The 22,126-nt window shown below is 41.4% G+C and overlaps 1 protein-coding gene across 1 annotated transcript; it reads left to right on the forward strand.

The window, feature by feature from the left end:
- Window positions 1-264: 264 nt before the first annotated feature.
- Window positions 265-11,968, forward strand: LOC142656433 (protein spinster homolog 1-like). Its single transcript, XM_075831362.1, has 12 exons — window positions 265-486; window positions 875-940; window positions 1,993-2,129; window positions 2,642-2,793; window positions 3,879-3,948; window positions 4,247-4,389; window positions 4,476-4,628; window positions 5,940-6,129; window positions 6,265-6,330; window positions 6,595-6,693; window positions 7,391-7,562; window positions 10,630-11,968. The coding sequence occupies exons 1-12, from the start codon at window positions 285-287 to the stop codon at window positions 10,632-10,634; spliced, it is 1,455 nt and encodes a 484-aa protein (XP_075687477.1). The 5' UTR covers window positions 265-284; the 3' UTR covers window positions 10,635-11,968.
- Window positions 11,969-22,126: the final 10,158 nt, after the last annotated feature.

Genomic DNA, 22,126 nt, shown 5'->3' on the forward strand with positions numbered 1-22,126 from the left:
ATCCATTAGAATTTCTTGAATAATGAGATGTTAATTATAAGGGCGAAGTCACACGCGGCAGATTTAGTGCAAAAATTTGTGCAACTTTTCGATTCATCTGAATGGGACTTGCAGAAATCCATATGCTTGCTGATGAAGATGAATGGAACTTATTGCCAGTCACAGAAATCTATGCAATAAATCTGCCGCATGTGAATATACCCTAATAGTAATATAAAGTTATTAAATATTATGTCCCTTTTCTGTTTCTATTACCAGAGTTTACAGTCTCAAAATCCGTGAACATGGCGTCTCGCCATGAGAACGTGGACGTGGAGAAAGGCCTTTTGGCTCCTCCATGTGAAATGGATAAAGATGATGGCGAAAGCCCCAGAGCAGAGGACGTGCATGACCGTACTGGAATCTCCTACACACGATCCATCGTTATTGTAGGGATTCTGTTCTATATAAATCTGCTATCCTACATGGATCGGCTCAGTGTCACTGGTAGGTGTGGGGTACTTCATTTTATTTCTGGGGTTTATCAGTACTGTAGCTGTGGAGGCACTTATAGCGAACCTCCAATTTCAGTAGAAAAACGGTTATAGTGCAGGAGTGCGCAGGAGTGTGCGCTATAATCTTTTATCTAAATCACTTGTATACGCTCTCTTGTATCTAGCAGCAGCGCGGACTGTGTAAAGTCAGTGGTGGCGGCTGCTCGTCTCCATTGCTCCCATATCCAGAACGGCCTCCAGTGCCTTAAGATTCTATAGCACTGACGCCCATTCTAGAGATCGGTGGGGGTCCCAGTGGTCGCTTCCATTAATATGCCATAAACGTATATGATGGAAATACATGCATTGCTTCTAGTGACATCTCTCTTTTTATCTGACAGGGGCGCTGCCATATTTGGAAAAGTCCTTTAATATTAAAGACAGTGGATCTGGCTTGCTGCAAGCAGGTAAATATTAACATAAAATCTTGTTCTGTAAGGCCCCATGTACACGACAGTAAAAATCGTCCGTAATTGCAATTGCAATTGCAATTACGGACCCATTCACTTCTATTGTTCTATTGTTTTTTTACAGGAAGGTGTCCGGGCCGTAGAAGTGTACCACAAAACATAGGACATGTCCTATGTTTTGCTTCTTACGGACCGTGCTCCCATACTTTGTATGGGATTACGGGCCGAAGATGCGGATGGCCGTGCCCGCAATTATGGGCAGCGAATACGGGCACAACCATGTGCATGAGGCCTAAGTCACCTGGAATTTTGGGCACTAAACCAATATTATAGAGAAGGTGACCAATCTATTCACTGGAATCTCATGATCTTACTGACACAAGGTTGTGATGTCATCAGGTTCTAGTGAAGAAATAAGATTCTGTCAGGGGAATGGACAGTCAATTGACGTACATAAGGCTAGGTACACACATCGCAGTTAAAATGAGTTTTTTTGCTGTGAACCACAGCAAAAACGGCGCAATTTTGCCTTGATTTTGCGACATGACCGTCAGACTAATGGTGTCCTGCAGTGACTAGGCTATGGGTCTGATTGACCATTTAACCCCTAAGGGTACGTTCCAACGTAGCGGTGGTCGCATTCTGCCTAAACTCTGGTCGCTTGGATCAAATTGAGTGTTCATTTGCGAATCAGACTTATTGAATTTCATGTGTTAATGAGAAAAGCTGCCCTGCTATTCACACAAATCCATAATAAGGCCATAATAACATCCATCAGCAGCATTTACCTGCTTGTTGATGGGTTCCAGTGATAACCACAAAATATGACAATTAAGATGTACTATATCGTTTTTACCTTGAACAGAGATTTACAAAAACATTTACTATAGTGCAAAAGTAATTGAAAGGTAAAGCTTTACATTAATGAATGAGAGTGGGGATTAAAAAAAAGTGGGGAATTTGGTTAAATTGCAGGATTTAATAGTTTGTCCATATATAAATATCTGTTGTATCTTCCTTTCACCTCTTCTCTCCCCCTTCCCTTTCAGTCTTCCTCTGCAGCTTCATGTTGGTGGCTCCAGTATTTGGATATTTGGGTGATCACTGGAATAGAAAATATCTGCTCTGTGTTGGGATCACCCTCTCGTCAGCCTCCATCCTTGGCAGCTCATTTATTCCAGATGAGGTAAGATCCTGAGTTTATTATTAGAGCGGTTTTCCGGGACATTCCCATTGATAACCTATCCTTCTTCCATTCTCAATCTGTGGGGGTCTGACCTCCGGGACCCCCAACAAGCGACCCAATGAAGTGAATGGGACAAGCTGCAGTGCCAGGCACAGCCGCCCTTATGGACAAGCCGATGTACCTGCGTAAACAATGAAAGGGACACATCGCTCACAGGAGTGTCACGGACCCACATCAATCATACATTCCCTGGAGGAGATATATCAAAACTGGTTCAAAGAAAAAGTGGAGTAGATGCCCATGGCAACCAATCAGATTCCAGCTCTCATTTTTCAAAGGCCTTTTGGAAAATTAAAGCAGCAAACTGATTGGTTGCCATGGGCAACTGCTTCATTTTTTTCTCTCTATCTCCTCCATTGTCTATCCTAACAGTAGGACATCAATGTTAGAGTCCCAATGGTAAAGCTTTACTGAAGATTTTATTAATTATGATTTTTTTTCCTTTTCCCCAGTATTTCTGGCTGTTGCTGCTTATGCGAGGACTGGTTGGGATCGGTGCGCCAAGTTACTCCACCATTGCCCCCTCCATCATCGCCGACCTATTTGTAGCAGACCAGCGAAGCCGCATGTTGTCCATCTTTTGGACTTCTATCCCCATAGGCTGGTGAGTGTCTGTATAAACACATAGGTGGGAATTTATTTATTATAATTTATTAACTTTTCGACGCCATTTTTCTAGCATAGAAAAATCGCAAACATCTCAAAAAATTTATTATAATTTACCATAAAATCTGGCGTAAATTATAGCAGAAATCTATGGTATCCAAGCTGATGTAGATTTCACTCTGTAGCCAGGGGCGTAACTGGGTACAGACAGGCCCTGTACCAGGCCCTGCATCGCTTACCCTCCCCAATAACTGATATCAAAATAAATTAAATGAAAAAAAATTAAATTAATAAAATTACCTCAATGCTCTGCTTCCCCTCCACCACATATCCTCAGGCTCCCACATCAGGCCACAGTGCATACAAGGTCCTGACGATGGACACCTTATGTGTGACGCAGCACACAACATCTTGATGCTGGACATTGTATGTTTCGTGCATGCGTTGTATATAATGTCCTGATGGGGGGGATGGAGAGAAATGAGGTCTGCCAGTGCGACCACAACTGTATAAAGCCACAATTGTGGTGCATGGCCAAAGGAAAGATGCAACAGATTTATTCAGAGACGTGCGCATCTTAATAAATCTGTTGCATTTTACTCCAGCGGAGCAGAAATCTAAGACTGGCATATAAAAGGACAGCCTTAGTAAATCCGCCCCATAGAATCCAGAACTTATGACATTAGGTCCTTTTAATATTTAAAGGGATCTTCCAGAATAGAGGTACTTGAATTTGTATATTTGGGAACTGCACGATCTGCAGTTTCCCTAATACCCTATGACTAGCAGAATTGACCTTACTGTAAAGAGTATTGTGATTTCCTGATCTCTTCCCTGCGATCGCTACAAAATGCTCCTGATCACACCGAGATGAAGGAGGATGAAAATATGGTTTTATATATATATATATATATATATATATATATATATATATATATATATATATATATATATATATATATATATATATATATATGATGTGTGTATAAGTTTATACTGTTTATATCTATGTCTATAGTTATATTTGAGCAGAGATTATGTCCCTTTCTTAACTATACATTTTCTTCAACTTTGCCTCTTAAGTGGCCTTGGATACGTCATGGGGGCCAAAGTGACAAGCGCTCTTGGTGGTGACTGGCACTGGGCACTGCGGGTAAGTGAGAGGATTGCAGGATTCCTGCAGGCAAACTATTATTTCATTTTTTGTCTTGTTATTGGAATTGCTCCCATTATCTTCTGGGCCCATAAACAATAAGTAGGGACTTGGGAAAGTTCCAGCTCTATGAGTATCAGTCCGGAGGCTGTAGACCGTCATTTATGGACACTGACATGTGTTGTTTTTTTGTTATTAGTCATTTCTAGGTTTTGCCCCTTTATCTGGTTTCAGTCACTTCATATTTGTAATACTTCTATATATATAATATACATTGTCTCCTCCTTCTTCTGGGCAGATCATTCCAGGTCTGGGGATTATAGCCGTCCTGCTTCTTATCTTCTTTATGAAGGAACCATCCAGAGGAGCCGCAGAACAAAAAAGCTATAAACACCCAAACAACAATTCTTGGATGACCGACGTGAAAGCTCTGCTGAAAAAGTGAGTGTTTTCTGTGTAGTGATGGTTGTCGCTGGCTTTACCCCGTGTCTCTTGTGTCACTCACATTTCTCTCTCTCTCTCTGTAGCCCGAGCTTTATGCTTTCCATGCTGGGATTCACAACTGTGACATTTGTTTCCGGCTCCCTCTCCCAATGGGCTCTGTCCTTCTACAAGCGGGCCCGGGTCATCCTATACAGAAGTGATCCATGTCAGACTGCAATATGTCAATTTGATGACAGGTAAACGCTTATTTACTGTGTGTGCCAGGAGGTTGTGAGGGCGGCTATCTCCCATTATGTCCATACTCTTCTCTTGACATGAGTTTTGGCCACGGCTACGTGGTGGGTGGTCAGGGCTCCTGGCAGTCATCTATTTACAGGGTAGGTTCAAAATAGGGCTACAATACGTCGGCAAACATCTGCCCATTCATTTGAATGGGTTTGCCGACGTACTGTGCAGACGACCTGTAATTTACACTTCGTCGTTTGACAGCTGTCAAACGACGACACGTAAATTGACTGCCTCGGCAAAGAAGTGCAGGGCACGTCTTTGCAACGTAATTTGAGCCGTTCTTCATTGAAGTCAATGAAGAGCAGCTCCTGCAGGCAAACTATTATTTCATTTTTTGTCTTGTTATTGGAATTGCTCCCATTATCTTCTGGACCCATAAACAATAAGTAGGGACTTGGGAAAGTTCCAGCTCTATGAGTATCAGTCCGGAGGCTGTAGACCGTCATTTATGGACACTGACATGTGTTGTTTTTTGTTATTAGTCATTTCTAGGTTTTGCCCCTTTATCTGGTTTCAGTCACTTCATATTTGTAATACTTCTATATATATAATATACATTGTCTCCTCCTTCTTCTGGGCAGATCATTCCAGGTCTGGGGATTATAGCCGTCCTGCTTCTTATCTACTTATCTGCTTATTATAACCTACCCTTCTTATCTATCTTATCTTCTTATCTGTCAAACGACGACACGTAAATTGACTGCCTCGGCAAAGAAGTGCAGGGCACTTCTTTGCAACGTAATTTGAGCCGTTCTTCATTGAAGTCAATGAAGAGCAGCTCAAGATTTACGAGCGTCAAAGACGCCTCGCATAATGCGAGGAGCAGCATTTACGTCTGAAACGACGCAGCTGTCTTCTCCTGAAAACAGTCTGTCTTTTCAGACGTAAAAGCCTCTCATCGTGTGCACATACCCTAAGGGTGAAATCCACTGTAAAAATCTGCTACATGACTGCTCTATACTGACAAGATATTTGTGATGGGTCTATAGAGAGTCCTGTCTGTATCCTATTGGTAGAACATACATATGAGTAATTGATCTTGCACCGAGCACATGTACATATTCCATACATACAGGTTAGTCATTATTAATCCCGCAGGGAGCGCATGTTAAGAGTTGCCTGAGAATAGAGTTTATGGATTTAATCTTTAGATACATGCAGATAGTTGGAGCAGTAGTCATACTCAGGTCCTTTAATCATCATTTATATACAATTGTGGAAAATCCATTTGATGACCTCTATAATCTCTTTCTTTGCAGCCTGATTTTTGGCATGATCACTGTGATCACCGGAATTGTGGGAGTTGGAGCTGGCGTGGAGATAAGCAAGAGGTTCAGGAAAATCAACCCGCAGGCAGACGCATTAGTCTGTGCGTGCGGAATGCTGGGTGCCGCTCCTTTCCTGCTCTTGGCTTTACTATTGGCAAGTTTCAGCCTTGTGGCCTCCTATGTAAGTATCTGATGAACAGCTTTCTGTTTAATACCCACCCTGTGCAGCAGAGTTCAGGATAAGAGGTAACTTATTGTACTGCCCCCTCCCCGTATTCCCCATTTAGTCTTTTCTGAATGTTTTGTCTCCCCTCAGATTTTCATCTCCATCGGGGCATTATTGCTGGCACTGAATTTTGCTATTGTTGACGACATCCTGCTGGTAAGTGATCAGAAACCACGATGATGTATCTCTATTACAGCAAAAATGACATTTATTTCGCATGCTGTCTATTTTCCGGCCTAGTTTATGAAATGCCACTGACTCTGCAATAACTGCCAGACAAGAGACGGAGGACACTACAAGTACAGACTGCGCTGTCTGCAGATATTGTAGTGCAGATATTCCGTCACTTTGTCTGGCTGCCATTGTTGAGTTAGGTTCAGTAACTTCCTTCTGCCTACTCAGAATGTCTTCTTGTTTTAGAGTGTGGTGACCCCCAGAAGACGATCCACAGCGGAGGCCCTACAAATAATTGTGTCCCACCTGCTGGGTGATGCATGGAGCCCCTATCTCATCGGAGTGGTAAGTATTAGTTACTTTTTCCTAAGGTAATATAAGCAAAACAGGGGCCAGTCTTAGCCTGCATGAACAAAACACGACGGAGATAGCACTAATACAGTAGACACACCAGACAGACTGTATTGATATAGCAACCATACAGTGCACACACAACACCCATACATTACACATAAAAGAGACAGCACTAATACAGTACATACATACATACACACACACCAAACAGATTGTATCGATATAGCAACAATATAGTGCGCACACAATGCCCATACAGCACCCACATTGTACCTATTCAGTACAGACAGAAGGAATACAGATGGCATAGACAAATCTTACCGCATACATATAGTAAAAATACACAAGAAATTATTCTTACCTTATGTTCAGGACAGTGGGACTACAAAGCAAGGATAAGCTTCCAGTGATAATCTTAAGAAAAAAGCTAAGCAAACAATGTCTCCAAGTTCCTGACAATGAGTAACACTGGGGCTGAGAACGTGTGAACCAGTGCTCCTCATGGGCTGGAGGATGGAAGCTCCTCTATTATTTACAGTGAGGAGTTTTCTCTTACCACCACCTACAGTCTGCTGTCACCGGATTTCTGCATTAGTATCCAGCATCCGCTGTCTGAGAAAATCTACACATATTCTGATATTTCCCATAATTCATCTTACATAACAATGTGTTATTTTCTTATCCTCAGCTATCTGACCTCATCCGCAGAGGAAAGCCAGAATCTGACCTGCTGATGTTTAACAGCCTGAAATACGCCCTCATGGTCTGCGTATTCGTGAGCGCTATCGGAGGAGGATTGTTCTTGGCAGCTGCCCTCTTTCTTGAGAAAGACCGAAAGAGGGCAGACATGGAGTCTGAAGGTATCTACCCTGTCTGTGTGTATGTCCACTGTCTACTCATGTGTCCTGCAGAATTAAAGTGCAGCTTAACCTTTGATTTACACTGGCTCTATGGTCAGAAAATTTAAAATATGTCCTATATCAAGATCGCTATATTCTGCCTTATGGGTTTTATGATTGTATTTTTTCTGCCAATTCTATCTTGTTTAAATACCCGGGATGGCTCATCTCATTAGCACGTAAATATCCAAATATTCTGATCAACATATATATAGCTAACACTGGTACTTTAAATGCATCTGCTAATGGGCCAGGCTACAGATGGATTAAGCCTTTCACTGCCTAAAGTTTTTGGACATTTTGCACCTCTGGTAGCCAGTACAATTTTTACACTTTTGACATGTACAAATAAAATTACAAAATAAAAACTAATTCTAGACCCCTATAACCATATATTTTCTGAAAGTAGACAACTGGCACATTGTCAAACTGCTACTCAGAACTTTATACACAGCGGCACCGTATTGCAATTTTGTGTCAAAGTGTAATTTGTCCTAAAAAATGCATACAAATTAATATTTCAGACTAAAAGTGGGACCCTAACACAAAATTAGAAGCACCACACATTGCAAATATACAATTTAAAATGTGCAGAGTCCCATACATACCACTTAAGCCTATGTCTACATGCACATATCTTTATAAAATCACCAAAACTAGAAAGACCAAAAATCTGTTTTTAAGCTTAAAATATATATATAAAAAAGTAACAACCTATAAAATACTGGGATTAGAAACCTTAAAAGTGAGTGAACCCCCCAGGCCTTATGCATTCTTTTAAAGCAGACAGCCTGGCGATTGCCGTTGACTTGAGTGTTTTGTGCACCATATCTACCATTACGTAAGTTTTTGACAAACAGGAATTATTATTATTTTTTTTAAATGTTTTAAAACATACATCAAAGCTTAAACTCACAAAGCAGCATGTTTTTTTCACACAAAAACAATGTAAAATAATAGAACAAGGTGTGCAAAGTTTATATATGTCACGAGCCTCTACATCAACAAGAGCTTGTGTTCTCAAAAATGGTAATATATAAGCTGTGCAATATTAGTCTGTCATCCACAAGTATGTTAAAAATATATACTGCACACGGCAAACAGCTACTATGCTACCAGAGTCTACATTTTGTAAGAGCGCATAGCATACCATGTGTACAAGTACAACTTAATATCTTTGCATCTAAAATGGATACTCACGCATACTCCATATGCAATAAAAATTTACTCTGCAAAAAACATGTAAAACATAAGGAGTTCATATATACCACATGTCTACGTTCACAGGTGTATGTATTTATTGAAACGCTAAAACCGCAGTAATGCTCCAACCAATTTTTGCATACTAATTAATTTGGGAATTATATAGGTATATAATTTTCCATTCCCTGTGCAAAATCTAAGGCTGTGTTTACACGTCTCAGACAAAGAATGTTTTTTGCCACCATTTTAAGAAAAATTTGCAGTACAACCACACCGTTCTGTCGAAATTCTGCATAATTCACGGCAAAAAACACAAATTAACTGCGACGTATGAACACATTCTAACCCTAGACCTAATCCAATGCATTATCAAATACTTATTTTTTAGTGTTGAAAATCATGGCTTATTGTGATTGTTAGAGGTAACAATTTCTTTTTTGGCAGATGGAAATCTTTCATCCATCAGAAATGAATTAAACATTCCTCTATAGTGATAATCATTATCGCTATGAAGGTAGCCTGTAACGGGTATTGCTAGAGTAGCGGTTAGTGAATTTTATGCTAAAGATCGGTTATGGAGAGAATAGGGAGAGTATAAAATGTCTAAACTGAATTGATGTTTGGGTGCGCTTGTGGGGAAAGTGCTTGGTGTGACTTATTTGATGCCACGCTCTGGACTTTGGATAACATCCAGGTAGTGGTATTTATAAACGGCCTAAGTAGGTGCAGAATGGTGATAAAAAGAGCTATTGCTCATCTTCTTACTTCTTTTAATAAAATAAGAATTAAGATCCCTCATATGTGACAAACAGAGAGCAGGTATGCTCTATGATTGATAAGGGGGGGATAACATGAACAATAGTTCATGTTACTTCTCCTCCTGAGGTCATATTAAGCCATACAGGGACAGGAGGAGGATCAGATATCCTCCCCCCTCTCCCTGCATGCTGAAGGCATGTCCCCTCCTGGCCTCCCTCTACTCCTTCTACACGGCTAAAGTTAGAAATCTTGCAGCACTAGCTGCAATCTAGACTGAGTAAGGACGTATCAGATTTGTCCTTGGCTACTACAGTTCCTCCCTGCAAGGACTTCTGATATAAATCCCTGGCAGGCAATGGGTTAACATTTATGAACACCTTTGCAGACATTTTTTTTTCATTGCACTGTATGTATTTTATTAGTTAAAACTTATTTAGAATTGTTTTTTATTTAAAAAGAAATGCCTTTCTAAACGCAGCCTATATGTTTTACAATACAAGCTGCTGGATGCCGTTCAATTCTTATTCCGTCAGATGAGTTTACTGTCTGGTCAATCTCACAACCCTTTCTCTGCACTCCCAAACATTGATCTAAGATGACATATTTACAATCAAATAAAATAAACTTAAATCAAATAAGATGTTAGCTTAGATTAGCATTCAGGAGAGCAGGGAGATGGGCTGGAGACTGACTCAACAGTTAGCTCTTCTGACGGAATGAGTGAGCACTGATCGGCATAGAGCAGCTTGTTTTGTATTGTACGACATAAAACCTGCAAAACACAAACTAATTGTAAAAATGTGTAAATGTAATAAAATACAATGCAATGGTATCCATAGCCTTAAAGATATTAAATCTGATCTCTGATTGGTTGCTATGGGTAATCAGGTCAGATTTTATGTTAGGCAGTTTTGCTAAATTAAGCCCATGGGAGACTTTGATAGTTCACAATTTTCAACTACTCATTGACCATCTAGTGGTAGGAAGTAGAGTAATATAAAATGAGAATTATCTGATAATGTATTCCTCCAAAATCAAGCTTATAATTTTTTTCGTATCTTAACAGGATGAAGTCTTGGACATTTTATATTGAATTGTCCATGGCTGCACTGGTTCTTGAAAACAAAAGAACCCTGTCCTTAATCTCCACACGAGGACAAATATAGAGTGAACAAATTTTGGAGCTCCTCAGACTTTCACCGTAATGAGCAGCAGGGCTCTGCTTTGCTCAAGACATTACTATAATGTTTCCAAACAACCACAAATGGTTTTACTGCAAGCAGAATCAAGAACACCATACAGCACATGTATGCTATGACAGGAAACCAATAGTTGGCAGTGGTAGTCATGAATACAAAACTGCTATGACCTACCCTGTTACGGATTCCAGTGGTTTAAACATTATAGATTCTACACCGAAAATTGAGGGAACAGGACCTGGAGTATTTGCAATTCCGAAGATTGCATTGAGGGAGAAAACAAGACCAACCTCATAGACTTATTCAAAAGGAACATTCACTGATGTCTTCCTCAAAAAAGCATTCTGAGGAGTTTGCATGGGTCTCTTTTTTTCCTGTGCCTGTGGCTCGGCTGAGTCACAGTGCCAACCTGGATTTGACAAATCTTCGGACTATAGATCCAAATCCGTGGAATTTTTATGAAACACCCACACAAAGAATGACACATGTTGCTGCCTGTGGCTCGGCTGAGTTACAGTGCCAAACCGGACTTGACTAGAGATGTACAAAGAATGACAAATGTCTCTGCCTGTGGCTGGGCTGAGTCACAGTGCCAAAACAGACATGACCAATCTTTGGACTACAGATCTACAAAGAATTACAAATGTCTCTGCCTGTGGCTTGGCTGAGTCACTATGAAATACCATCAGAAAGAATGACAAATGTCAAGTGCAAAAACAGACTCGGAGACTTTATTAAATAACATCACAAAGAATGAAAAATGTTGCTGCCTGTTGTTCGGCTGAGTCACAGTGCCAAACTAGACTAGAAGTCTTTATGAAATTCCATCACAAAGAATGACAAATGTCGCTGCCTGTGGCTCGGCTGAGTCACAGTTCTAAACCAGACCAAGAGTCTTTATGAAATAACATCACAAGAAAAAACAAATATCTCACCTGTGGCTCAACTGAGTCACAGTTCCAACCTTGAGATGAAGAGTGCCACCTGCCAAGGATTTATGACATCTATCAACATGACTCAACTTGAACACTTTTCAGCCCCATTATACAAACAGAATAGACTGGAGTTAAACAACCATCTCCAGATGAAAGAAGGATTTTCAAGAATGGCATCTTTTTGACTATTTCTGGTTACATCATAAAATTCCTACATGCATATTAACTTTATGGGGAAAATGTTGCAGTCATGTTATTTGAATAAAAACATTAAAGCCTAAAGATAGCGTTTTATTACATAAGTAACACAATACTATAGTAAACTGTCTTTACTCTGAAAATTGTTGGTATATCACATGGTGATAGGCAAATGCTACTGAAAGTCGAAAACCCGATCAGAGGAAGATTCAGTTTTGAAATCTAGGTTGCAGCTGCAAAATGGCAGCGCGGCATGGCAAATATTTTCTTTGATTGGTCGCGCTCCTTACTTTTCCTTTAACCCATTAACGACAAGCATGTATATTACAGCCGACAACCTGCTGTAACACCAGGCAGCCAAGCTAGCTCCAATCCCTGCTGATTAACCCCTTAGATGCCTCGGTCAAAAGCGACTGCAACATCTAGGTGCTTTGAAGACGATCGGCACCCCCGGGATGTGATTGCGCAGGTGCTGATTCTTCCTATGGAAACCGGAGGCCTAGGAATGGCCTCTTGACAGATGTGGGGCCTAAAAGGCTTGCTGACAGTGTGACACTGCCAGCTATAATGCATTGCACTACATAGGTGGTGTCGCCACTTTTGTAACAACCCAAAATATAAAACTATTATGTTATTTTGCCAGCACAGTAAACACCATTTGAAAAATAAAAAAACAATGCCAGAATTGCTGTTTTTTGGTCATCTCCCTTCCAAAATATGAAATAAAAAGTGATAAAATTGCATGTACCCCAAAATATTACCAGTAAAAACTACAGCTCGTCCCACAAAAAAACAACAGACACAGGTTTCGTGACAAAAAAAAGATTAAAGAAAAAATTATTTTATTGTGCAAACACTGTAAAACATTAAAAAAATTACATTTGGTATCATAATCGTATCGACCAACAGCATGAAGCGAATATGTCATTTATAGTGCACGCTGAACACTGTACAGAAAAAGAAAAGGAAAGTCAATACCAGAATTGCTAATTACCTAGAAAAATAAAAGTACATTCAAAAACTGATGCCAACATAAAGTAGACATATGGTAAATTTTAACTAGTAACTCTTTTGTATGGTATTACTATGTGACTTACAAGCAGATACATTTGATTTATGAAAAATGCACATTTTTCAAAATTTTCTCTTAATTTTGGTGTTTTCCACAAATAAATACTGAATGTATCGACCAAATTCTACCACTTACATAAAGCACAATTTGTCACTAAAAAAACACAATCTTAGAATTGTTAAGATTAAAAACCATTCCAAAGTTATTACCACATAAAGTGAAATGTCAGATTTGAAAAATGGTCTATGTCCACTAGTTCAAAACTGGCTATGTCTCTAAATGGTTAAATAAGTAAACCACACTGTCAATACAAGAAGGAAAATAAATGTGGAACACAAAGACACCTGATCACTGTCAGTAACAGGCATACTCACGCTGTTTCAGTTTGCAAAATGTGTATGCTCCCACTATACAAAGACCAATATACCCAATGAAGCTGCCATGCAGTCATCATATAGTGGTCAGATACCAGTTCTACATATGGAGTCTGCAGAGTATTATCTCACTGAAGACTTTAAAAGTGACTTCAGTACTGCTCAGACACAGGCAAAATAAACCGTTATTAAATCCAGTGAATCACCTCTTCTCTTGTTGGATTCGTTCGCTTTCCTTTTTTCCCCATCCGGCCCCAGACATCTTTGGCCATTCTCTTCTACAGTTCATCCCAACCCTATGTAGCAACACAAATTCAGACCCCAGACCAGACCCTTAGATAAATCCAGACACCAAACCCATAAGTAAATTCAGATATCACACCCCAGACTAGATATCAAAATTAATTTAGACCTCAAGCCCCTCAGACTCACTTCAGTCCCCCAAAATTAATTCAGACTCCAGACCAGAGGCCTAAATTAATTCAGATCTCAGACTAGACTCCAATATTACTTCAGACCCCACACTAGCTAGACCCCTACATTACTTCAGACACTACATTACCTCAGAACAGACCCCGAAATTACTTTGGACTCCAGACTAAACCCTTAGATCCCTTCAGACACCAGACCAGATCCCTTAATAAATTTCCAACCCCAGACAAGACCCCTTAAAAAAATCAGACCTTAGATGAGACCCCTCAATATATATATATACTCACCTCTCCTCGGACAGTACGTCCGGACAGCATCAGGACCTAGTTAGACGGCGGCGCCCAGACTGTAAGAGCAGCAGGAAGAGTATTACCAGCCATTATTTATTGGATAAATCAAATAGATAAAGGCAGATTGAGAAAAAAATTTCTAGGGGAGTGCAATTGCCCCCATGGCCCACCTCAATCCGCTCCAAGCCTGTGGTGGAAAGGGGTTGGCACCGAACTTTTATCTTCTCATTTTCGACACACAATTTCAGCATTTGTCTGCAGCTGCCACTGGAGGGAGATCAGTTTCTAGATATGTTTATAGCTCCCATTAAATTCAATAGTAGCTGTATAAATCCATTTGTACTGAGCTCACTCTAGTGGTGACTGCAGGCAGCCAGGGTTTTATTATTTGCAGCTCACTAGAGGAGAATTATCCATGTATTAATGCCAGTTTTCTGGCATTGGCATTTGGGCTGAATGCTGTATTTATAAAGCCCCTGTTCCACTTGACGCAAAACGGCTGTTGGCGGTGCAAAATGTATCTATTTCCCATATAATGTCTAGCATTTTTTTTAAACCTCCGACAGTTATCCTTGGTATTGGACCTGTTCCCCTTTTTCCAACATATGGCGTATAAAGCGAGCCCGCTCCATAATCGCACATAGTGCGACATTTGTTAACAATCTCTGCCATTTTTTTAAATTAAAAAAGTGACAGAAATCTATGCTATCTTAACCCCGCGATATGTTAAACTACATTTGCCAAAGCTCTCTGTGTGGGTGGGGACTTTCTAAATATGGGCAGAAGCAAAAAGATTAGCCCACCTCAGCCCACCAGATACCTGGGTCTTCTTTTTGTTTTTTGTATATTTCTAAATATGGGGCCCCATGATGATTTCTTTGTACGCCCCTGGGGACACATCTGCCATCTTTGAGTGCAGGTCAAAGTCTGCCATCTGTGGGTCAGATGTAATTATAGCAGAACACGGCAAGGTATATTTAACCCCTTAAGGACAAGTGACAAATATGTCCGTCACAAGCAGGAGCTAGTTTCTGCATAGAGATGGATATATCCGTCACTCTGATCTCGTGGGTACTGCCATTGTACACACAAAATCAGTGGCAGGAGCATGGCTGTTATATACAGCCAGGCTCCTGCCGCAACTGCCGGAATCAAAAGAGTTCTCCGATTCCAGCAGTATAACTCCTTAGATGCCGCAGTTAATAGTGACCGCGGCATCTAATGTTTTTGACAGAGGGAGGGTGCCAGCATGTGCAATAGGACAAGACTCCAACACTAACAGGCTCAGGAACAAGGACACCGCACAGGATACAGGTAACAGGAACAAAATAACACCATTTGCAAGATTGACATGGGAATACTAACAACGCTCAGGCAATGAGCAAAGGGGCAGGGCCCTTCTTATAGTCCAGGAAATCATGGGCTAGATGATGATAATGATTTCCCATGTATGCACGCTGGCCCTTTAAGGCCGGGCATGAGCGTGTGCGCGCACCCTACTGGACACAGCGGACCGAAGCGGAAGTGAGCGCTGGCATCTCCTGGGAAGGAAATGCGAGCCAGCGCTCACAGATCCATGGCTGCGGCCGCCGGGGGGTGAGTAAACCCGACAGTCCGCGGCCATGGACGCTACAAATGTCTTGTATAGTGGGTACATCAAGAGATTTTTATTTTCTGGCTATGGAAGTTGTTGTTACGAGAGGAATGTGGCACAAGATAGTTCTGCAAGGGGAGAGTATTTTTTCTATATGTAAATGCAATAGAGACAAATCGGGTGAAATTGGAGATTTCAGTAATCTATGTAGAAAAATGGATAAGGAGCTCCACAAAGGCTTAATGTTGGGGCACTCATTCCCACCTGTTCACAATTTCTCCCAAAATTGGCAGATGAAGTAGCAGGAAACATTCTGGTAAGTTTGTTTGGTGTATTGGACCATCGGAATAAGGCCTTATTCACACGACAGTGAAAATTGGCCGTGTGATGGCCGTTCTTTTAAAGGTCGTCACATAGCCGTTTTCAGAACAATGATGTTCTATGGGTGTATTCACAAGGCCATTTTTTTAACGACCCGTGAATATTAGCCATCAAAAAATAGGACATGTCCTATTTTTGGCCATTTTAACGGCCTGACGGCCCCCATAGAAGTCAATGGATCAATTTTTAACGGCTGTCAATACATGTAACAACCATTAAAAACGGATCTGTGACATGGTCCCTTGCTGGCTATTGGCGTCACGACGACACACCGAAGCAGCGCCGACTTCTTGTGATCTGGTCTCTAGTCTTGTTGGTTCTGCGAAGGTGGCGCGATGATGTCATCCCGCCGCCTTCGCAGATCCCGTGAACCAGAGACCACACCAGAAGAAGACAGCGCTGTAACGGTGAGTGTCATCACGTCGCCGCAGATCCCGTGAAGACGAGGGACCTTACCTGGAGAAGACAGCGCTGCATCGGTGAGTATGTAGGGCATTCATGTCAGCTTGTGTGGCATCATATACATCGGGGCTGTGTGGCATTATATACATCGGTGCTGTGTGGCATCATATACATCGGGGCTGTGTGGCATCATATACATCGGGGCTGTGTGGCATCATATACAGGGGGGCTGTGTGGCATCTACAGGGGGCTGTGTGGCATCTACAGGGGGCTGTGTGGCATCTACAGGGAGGCTGCGTGGCATCATATACAGGGAGGCTGTGTGGGATCATATACAGGGAGGCTGTGTGGCATCATATACAGGGAGGCTGCGTGGCATCATATACAGGGAGGCTGTGTGGCATCATATACAGGGGGATGTGTGGCATCATATACAGGGAGGTTCTTCTTCCTCCAGTCCGACCTTTCTGTATGACGCGGCAGTCCATTTGGCCGCTGCAGCCTGTGATTGGCTGCAGAGGCGGTCACGTGGGATGAAGCGTCATCCCTGGAGGCCGGCCTTCTGACGTCATCCAGTCTTGCGTGACCGCCACTACAGCCTGTGATTGGCTGCAGCGGTGACATGGGATGAAACGTCATCCCAGGAGGCCTGACAGGAGGAAAATGCAGGGAGTTCTGGTTAAGTATGAACTGTTTTTTATTTATTTTTTTATTTCATTAAAATTGTATTTTGCGAGTGCCGAGCATGGTCATTCTTCAGCGCTAGTCACTGTCCAGGGTGCTGAAAGAGTTACCGCCGATCAGTGCAGCCCGTTAACTCTTTCAGCACCCTGTAAAGTGACTAGTGCTGAACAACCCTGCTCTTTCAGCACCCTGGACAGTACCATGCTCGGTGCTCGGAAACGGAAACACGGAGTGCACACGGAAACCACACGGCCGCTAACACGGGCACACGGATCCGTCAAAAGCGGCCGCTAAAATGGTGAAGGAAGTGTGCACGAGGCCTAAGTGTTTTCATGAACTGTTAGCCATAATTTTCAACATTAAAAGGAAAAAAATGCTGGAAATAGAACACTCTGTGTGTAATGAATCTATATAATATATGAGTTTCACTTTTTGAATTGAATTACTGAATCAAATTAACTTTTTGATGATATTCTAATTCATTGAGAAGGACCTGTATATATTATATGCAGGCAGGAGACCACCCCCTGATCTTTACTATATATTATATATAGACTAGAGACCCCTATCCTCCCTTACTATATATATTATATACAGGCTAGAGAGCGCCCTCCACTTACTATATATTATATGCATGCTAGGGACCTGAGGCATAGCTTAAAAAGGCTCTGTCATCAGATTATAGGTGCCCTATCTCCTACATAATTTGATCTGTGCTGTAATGTAGATAACAGCAGTGGTTTTTATTTAGAAAAACGATCAATTTTGACCAAGTTATGACCTATTTTAGATTTATGCTAATGACTTTCTTAATAGCCCCCCTTGTAGATAGTGCCACACAGTCCCCCCTTGTAGAGAGTGCTACACAGACCCCCCTTGTAAAGAGTGCCACACAGACCCCCCTTGTAGAGAGTGCCACACAGCCCCCCCTTGTATAGAGTGTCAAACAGCCCTCTCTTGTATAGAGTGCCACACAGCCCCCTGTAGATAGTTCCACACACACTGCCCCCTGTAGATGGTGAAACACATCCCCCCTTGTAGACAGTGCCGCACAGCCCTCCTTATAGATAGTGCCACACAGCCCCCTTGTAGATAGTGCCACACAGCCCCACCTTGTAGATAGTGCCACACAGTCCCACGTTGTAGAGAGTGCCAAACAGTCCCTGTTGTAGAGAGTACCACACAGTCCCCCGTTGTAGAGAGTGCCACACAGTCCCCCGTTGTAGACAGTGCCACACCGCCGACGCTTGTAGAGAATGCACCACAGACCCCCCTTGTAGAGAGTGCCACTCAGCCCCCCTTGTTGTGAGTGCCAAACAGCCCCCTGTTGTAGAGAGTGTCACACAGCCACCCTTGTAGATGGCGCCACACAGCCCCCTTGTAGATAGTGCCGCACATCCCACTCTTGTAGAGAGTGCCACACAGCCCTCCATGTAGATTGTGCCACAAAGCCCCCAGAGTGGAGAGCACTCTCCCTGATGTGAATCACATTTAGGAGACATACGCGGCAGTCTGAGTGAGGTCGGTGCCAACGCGGGAGTGGAACTGTCCACTCCCGGCACCGACCTCACCTAGACCGCTTACTCACTTGGCTGCGGCTTGCATATTTTCAGATTCCGCAAAAAGTAAAGTGGAATCTGAACATATGCCCGGGGCCAACTCTTCTTTTGCACTGCGCATGTACATTTTGGCGCATGCGCAGTGGAGCTTTTCAGGAGAATGAGACTAAATCCTGGACGCCGCTTTTTTCCGCCAGATACTACAGACGGCAAATAAAAACACCTGTCCGTAAATTTACGGACGGTTGGCAACCATGCAAAAGGTGACAGGAGTGACAAATGAAAAGAGACAAAGTAGTTCGGATGGAGGAAGGGGGGGTTGGAGAAGCACTCACCAGTTTGGGACTCTGTACAAGAACCTGACTTGTGGGCGAGCCTTCTCTGCTTCTGCTTCTCCCATGAAAGAGTCTGGTGACATGGGCATGACATCATTAAAATGCCTTTAGCCTGCTAGGAAATAGCATCTACCCTGCTTTCATGCTGCTTGTGCAGCATTTTTACATGAGTCACCTAACGTAAATGTGGTGCTGGGCCCGAGGGCCCTCCTTGATTCGGGGCCCGGTCGCAATTGCGACCCCTAATCATGTCTTCAGTACAGGACAGTAGTTCCATGGGGAGGCATGGATGCTAGACGTCTGGCTCCCTGAACTGTGTTCGGTCTAGGAAATACAGAGATTTGTTTGTAATATGAGTGTTGGGACTCGCAAGATGATGATGACCCCTGATGGGTTGAAGGCTTGCGTATTTTGAATAAAAAATATCAACTAATACCTCACATTTATCATGGATATTTTTGCAGGATGCAGTCTGGCCTTCTGACATTGGGGGGAATGGGGTGTCAGTACTTATTGTGGTATACTTAGAAGACGCTGGGCAGCCCGTCTGATCTAATAGCATGGACATAACTAATAGGCTATAAATCAGTGTGGTGCACTATACGTAACCGTGTGACTGGCACTTTATAGAAGCCTCTTACTACATTTCTTGCATCTTACTCCAGCTTATTTCTCATGAAGACTGGTGAAGTCTTAATAAATCTCCCCCATTATGTAGTAAGCTCCGACTAGCGGTGGCCAGAATTGCATCATTCAATTCTGTCTATACAGGAGATTTGGGGCTTTGTATAAAAAAAAATAGAGTAACAACAGCTATAAAGATAAATTAAGAAGTCTATTAGAACAAAATTTTAGCAATTTAGATGAAACACTCAAAATAGTGTCCAAAGGTGAACATTCCATTTAAGTGCGCATACCTTCACTTACCATTCATTTACATTAAGTTACATTGTCACCCTTAGTTAACTAAATTTTATAGTAATAAAAAATTTTTCTCATGACAATAAGGATGATAATTACAACAAAATTAGCAATTTGTCTCCATTCTCTCCATCACAATATGAAACGCAAAAATTTAATTCTATTCTACCTAAAGGCAAAGACATTTCTTCTTCCAATAATGAATATGCAGTCCTCAATCTGTCAGCCTTCATACTGGACTTAAATCATCTTAGAGTCCTCAAGAAGGGCTTAAATTATGTTCCAAACACAATTGGATGTAAATAAATTTGTACGACTTCTTACAGTAAGAAAACATTTTATTAATAAAGAGGAGAATTTGATTCATGAAGAACCAACTACGTCCATCACAAGTCTCCCACAGGACAATGAATTTGAAAATTTCAACTTTGAGGAATAGATCACCATTATGAATCTTCAATCATTACTTAAGAGAATTCAGATTCTAGTGGACTTTTATGTTCTCCCACTAATACCCAGTTTCTGTCTAACACCTCCTTCTATCCCTTATCCTCTAGATTAGCTGTTATTGATGATTTCCCATCGGTGGTGGAAGAAGCCCTTAGAACTCTCTACAATAATAAAAACAAAATTATTCCTAACCTTACACAAGGGGAAAATGTAGCATTAAGGGAACTAGGCAAATTCAACAATATCATAATCAAAAGTTCTGATAAAGGCAGTTCTGTGGTGGATTTTAGATTCCGGTCTATATGAAAGGGAGGTTATGACATTAAGTGATACACATACATACAGGAAACTATCCATGGATCCCACTAATCTTTTTAAAAAACTATTACATGACATTTTACAAGAGGAGTTGAATTTAGGAGTCCTAACAGAAAAAGGAATTAAAATTTCTTGATAGAGACTACCCTATTATTCCCATTTTCCATGCACTTCCTAAAGTACATAAAGACAGATTTCCTCCCCCTTTAAGGCCCATCGTTTCTAGCATCGGCTCACTTAATGAAAGACTAGGTGAGTGGCTTGACAATAAATTGCAACCTCTGATGAAGAGATCTCCGAGTTACATTAAAGACAGTACAGAAGTACTAAAAATAATGGATAATTTAAAGTGGGACACTAATTTCAGCTGGGTAACATGTGACATCACAGCTTTATATTCCTCGATTCCACATGACAGCTATTTTAGCTCTTAGTAATCAATTAAACCAATACACTAGTTACAAAGAGGAATTGAAGGAATACATTGTCGATATCACAAATGACCTCCTAAAACATAACTATTTTTTGTTCAATGATAATTTTTACCTTCAGAGTCTGGGCTGTCGAATGGGAGCTAAATATTTGCCCTTCCTAACTAACATCTATGTCCCCTGGTGGGAGGAGTACTTCAATAGTTAAAATGTAAAAGTCGTGCTATGAAAAATCTCTATTTAGCCCTAGCTTTAAAGAGTTTGTTTAGGCATCGGGCAGTTTTCCATACTGATGACCTATACACACGATAGGTCATCAGTATACGATTGGTGGGGATCCGACTCCCGAACCCCACACTAATCAGCTGTTCCATACAGCAAGTCAAATTCTGCACGGCTTTTGTGTGAGTTTTTTCTGCAGCGTTTGAATGAGATTTGTTAAAATCTCATCCACTTTGCTGCCACAGCAAACGATGCAGAATTTCCGCACAGAAAATCCGCTAGGAAATTCCATAGTGTTTGCACTAAGTGTTATCATACCCTAAGGGTCTCCATTCATTGTAATAAAGGGAACTTCCGGTTGAAAAAAAATGCTATAAAGATATGTTAAAAATAATAATTTTGCATTTCAATAGTGCACCCTGAGGCACATCATGTTTACTATAAATTTCTGGAAATATGCTGTAGCATATAGAATATTTCAATACATTTCAAAATACAGCATTAGTTTCCCTACCCTGGAGAATTATTGATAGAAGGGTTAACATAAACCCATTCCAAAAGAAGACATAACTAAATTACGAAATAGATTTTTTTCCTCCGAAGGTAATTTATTTGCATTATAAAGACAAACCTTCTGGAGAGGCTACAGAGCCCATTTTAAACACCTGTTTAAGATGCAGATTCGTAATAAAAACACCAAGGATTTCAGTTGCCTAGTCTGGGAAGAGAATATATTTTTATGCCCCCAGATACCGTGGGTGGAAAT

The sequence above is a fragment of the Rhinoderma darwinii genome, chromosome 6 (assembly GCF_050947455.1).
Source record: "Rhinoderma darwinii isolate aRhiDar2 chromosome 6, aRhiDar2.hap1, whole genome shotgun sequence".
Classification (NCBI taxonomy): Eukaryota; Metazoa; Chordata; class Amphibia; order Anura; family Rhinodermatidae; genus Rhinoderma; species Rhinoderma darwinii.